The 282-nt window shown below is 68.4% G+C and overlaps 1 protein-coding gene across 1 annotated transcript in view; it reads right to left on the bottom strand.

Annotated features, from left to right (window-relative positions):
- The window catches only part of LOC119588964 (cGMP-specific 3',5'-cyclic phosphodiesterase-like), a 71,727-nt gene that overhangs the window by 65,954 nt on the left and 5,491 nt on the right, over positions 1 to 282 (bottom strand). Inside the window, 1 exon segment of the mRNA XM_037937571.1 lies at positions 41 to 245. Within this exon segment, the coding sequence (XP_037793499.1) occupies positions 41 to 245 (205 nt within the window).

Raw genomic sequence — 282 nt, 5'->3', positions numbered from 1 at the left:
TGTCCATGGATATCCGCCCCACCCCCCTGCGGCGCCGCACCCGTGTCCACCGTGACATCGAAGAGCTTGGCGACGAGGAGGCGCGAGTGGCGCGGCCCCTGCGCCAGGAACAGCGAGGCGCGGTCGGCGTGCGTGAGGTGGCCCACGTTCACCAGGATCTTGTGGCACAGCGTGTCGATGTCGAGCTCCGTGCTGATGTCCCGGATGAGCTCCATGAACAGCTCGGGCTCCGTGAGGCGCTCCACCTGCGGGGAACATGGCGGAGGGGGGGGGGCGTTAAGT

Source organism: Penaeus monodon, chromosome 24, assembly GCF_015228065.2.
Source record: "Penaeus monodon isolate SGIC_2016 chromosome 24, NSTDA_Pmon_1, whole genome shotgun sequence".
NCBI classification, from domain to species: domain Eukaryota; kingdom Metazoa; phylum Arthropoda; class Malacostraca; order Decapoda; family Penaeidae; genus Penaeus; species Penaeus monodon.
The sequence above is the reverse complement of the archived record's forward strand: the minus strand, read 5'-3'. Positions and strand labels throughout refer to the sequence as shown.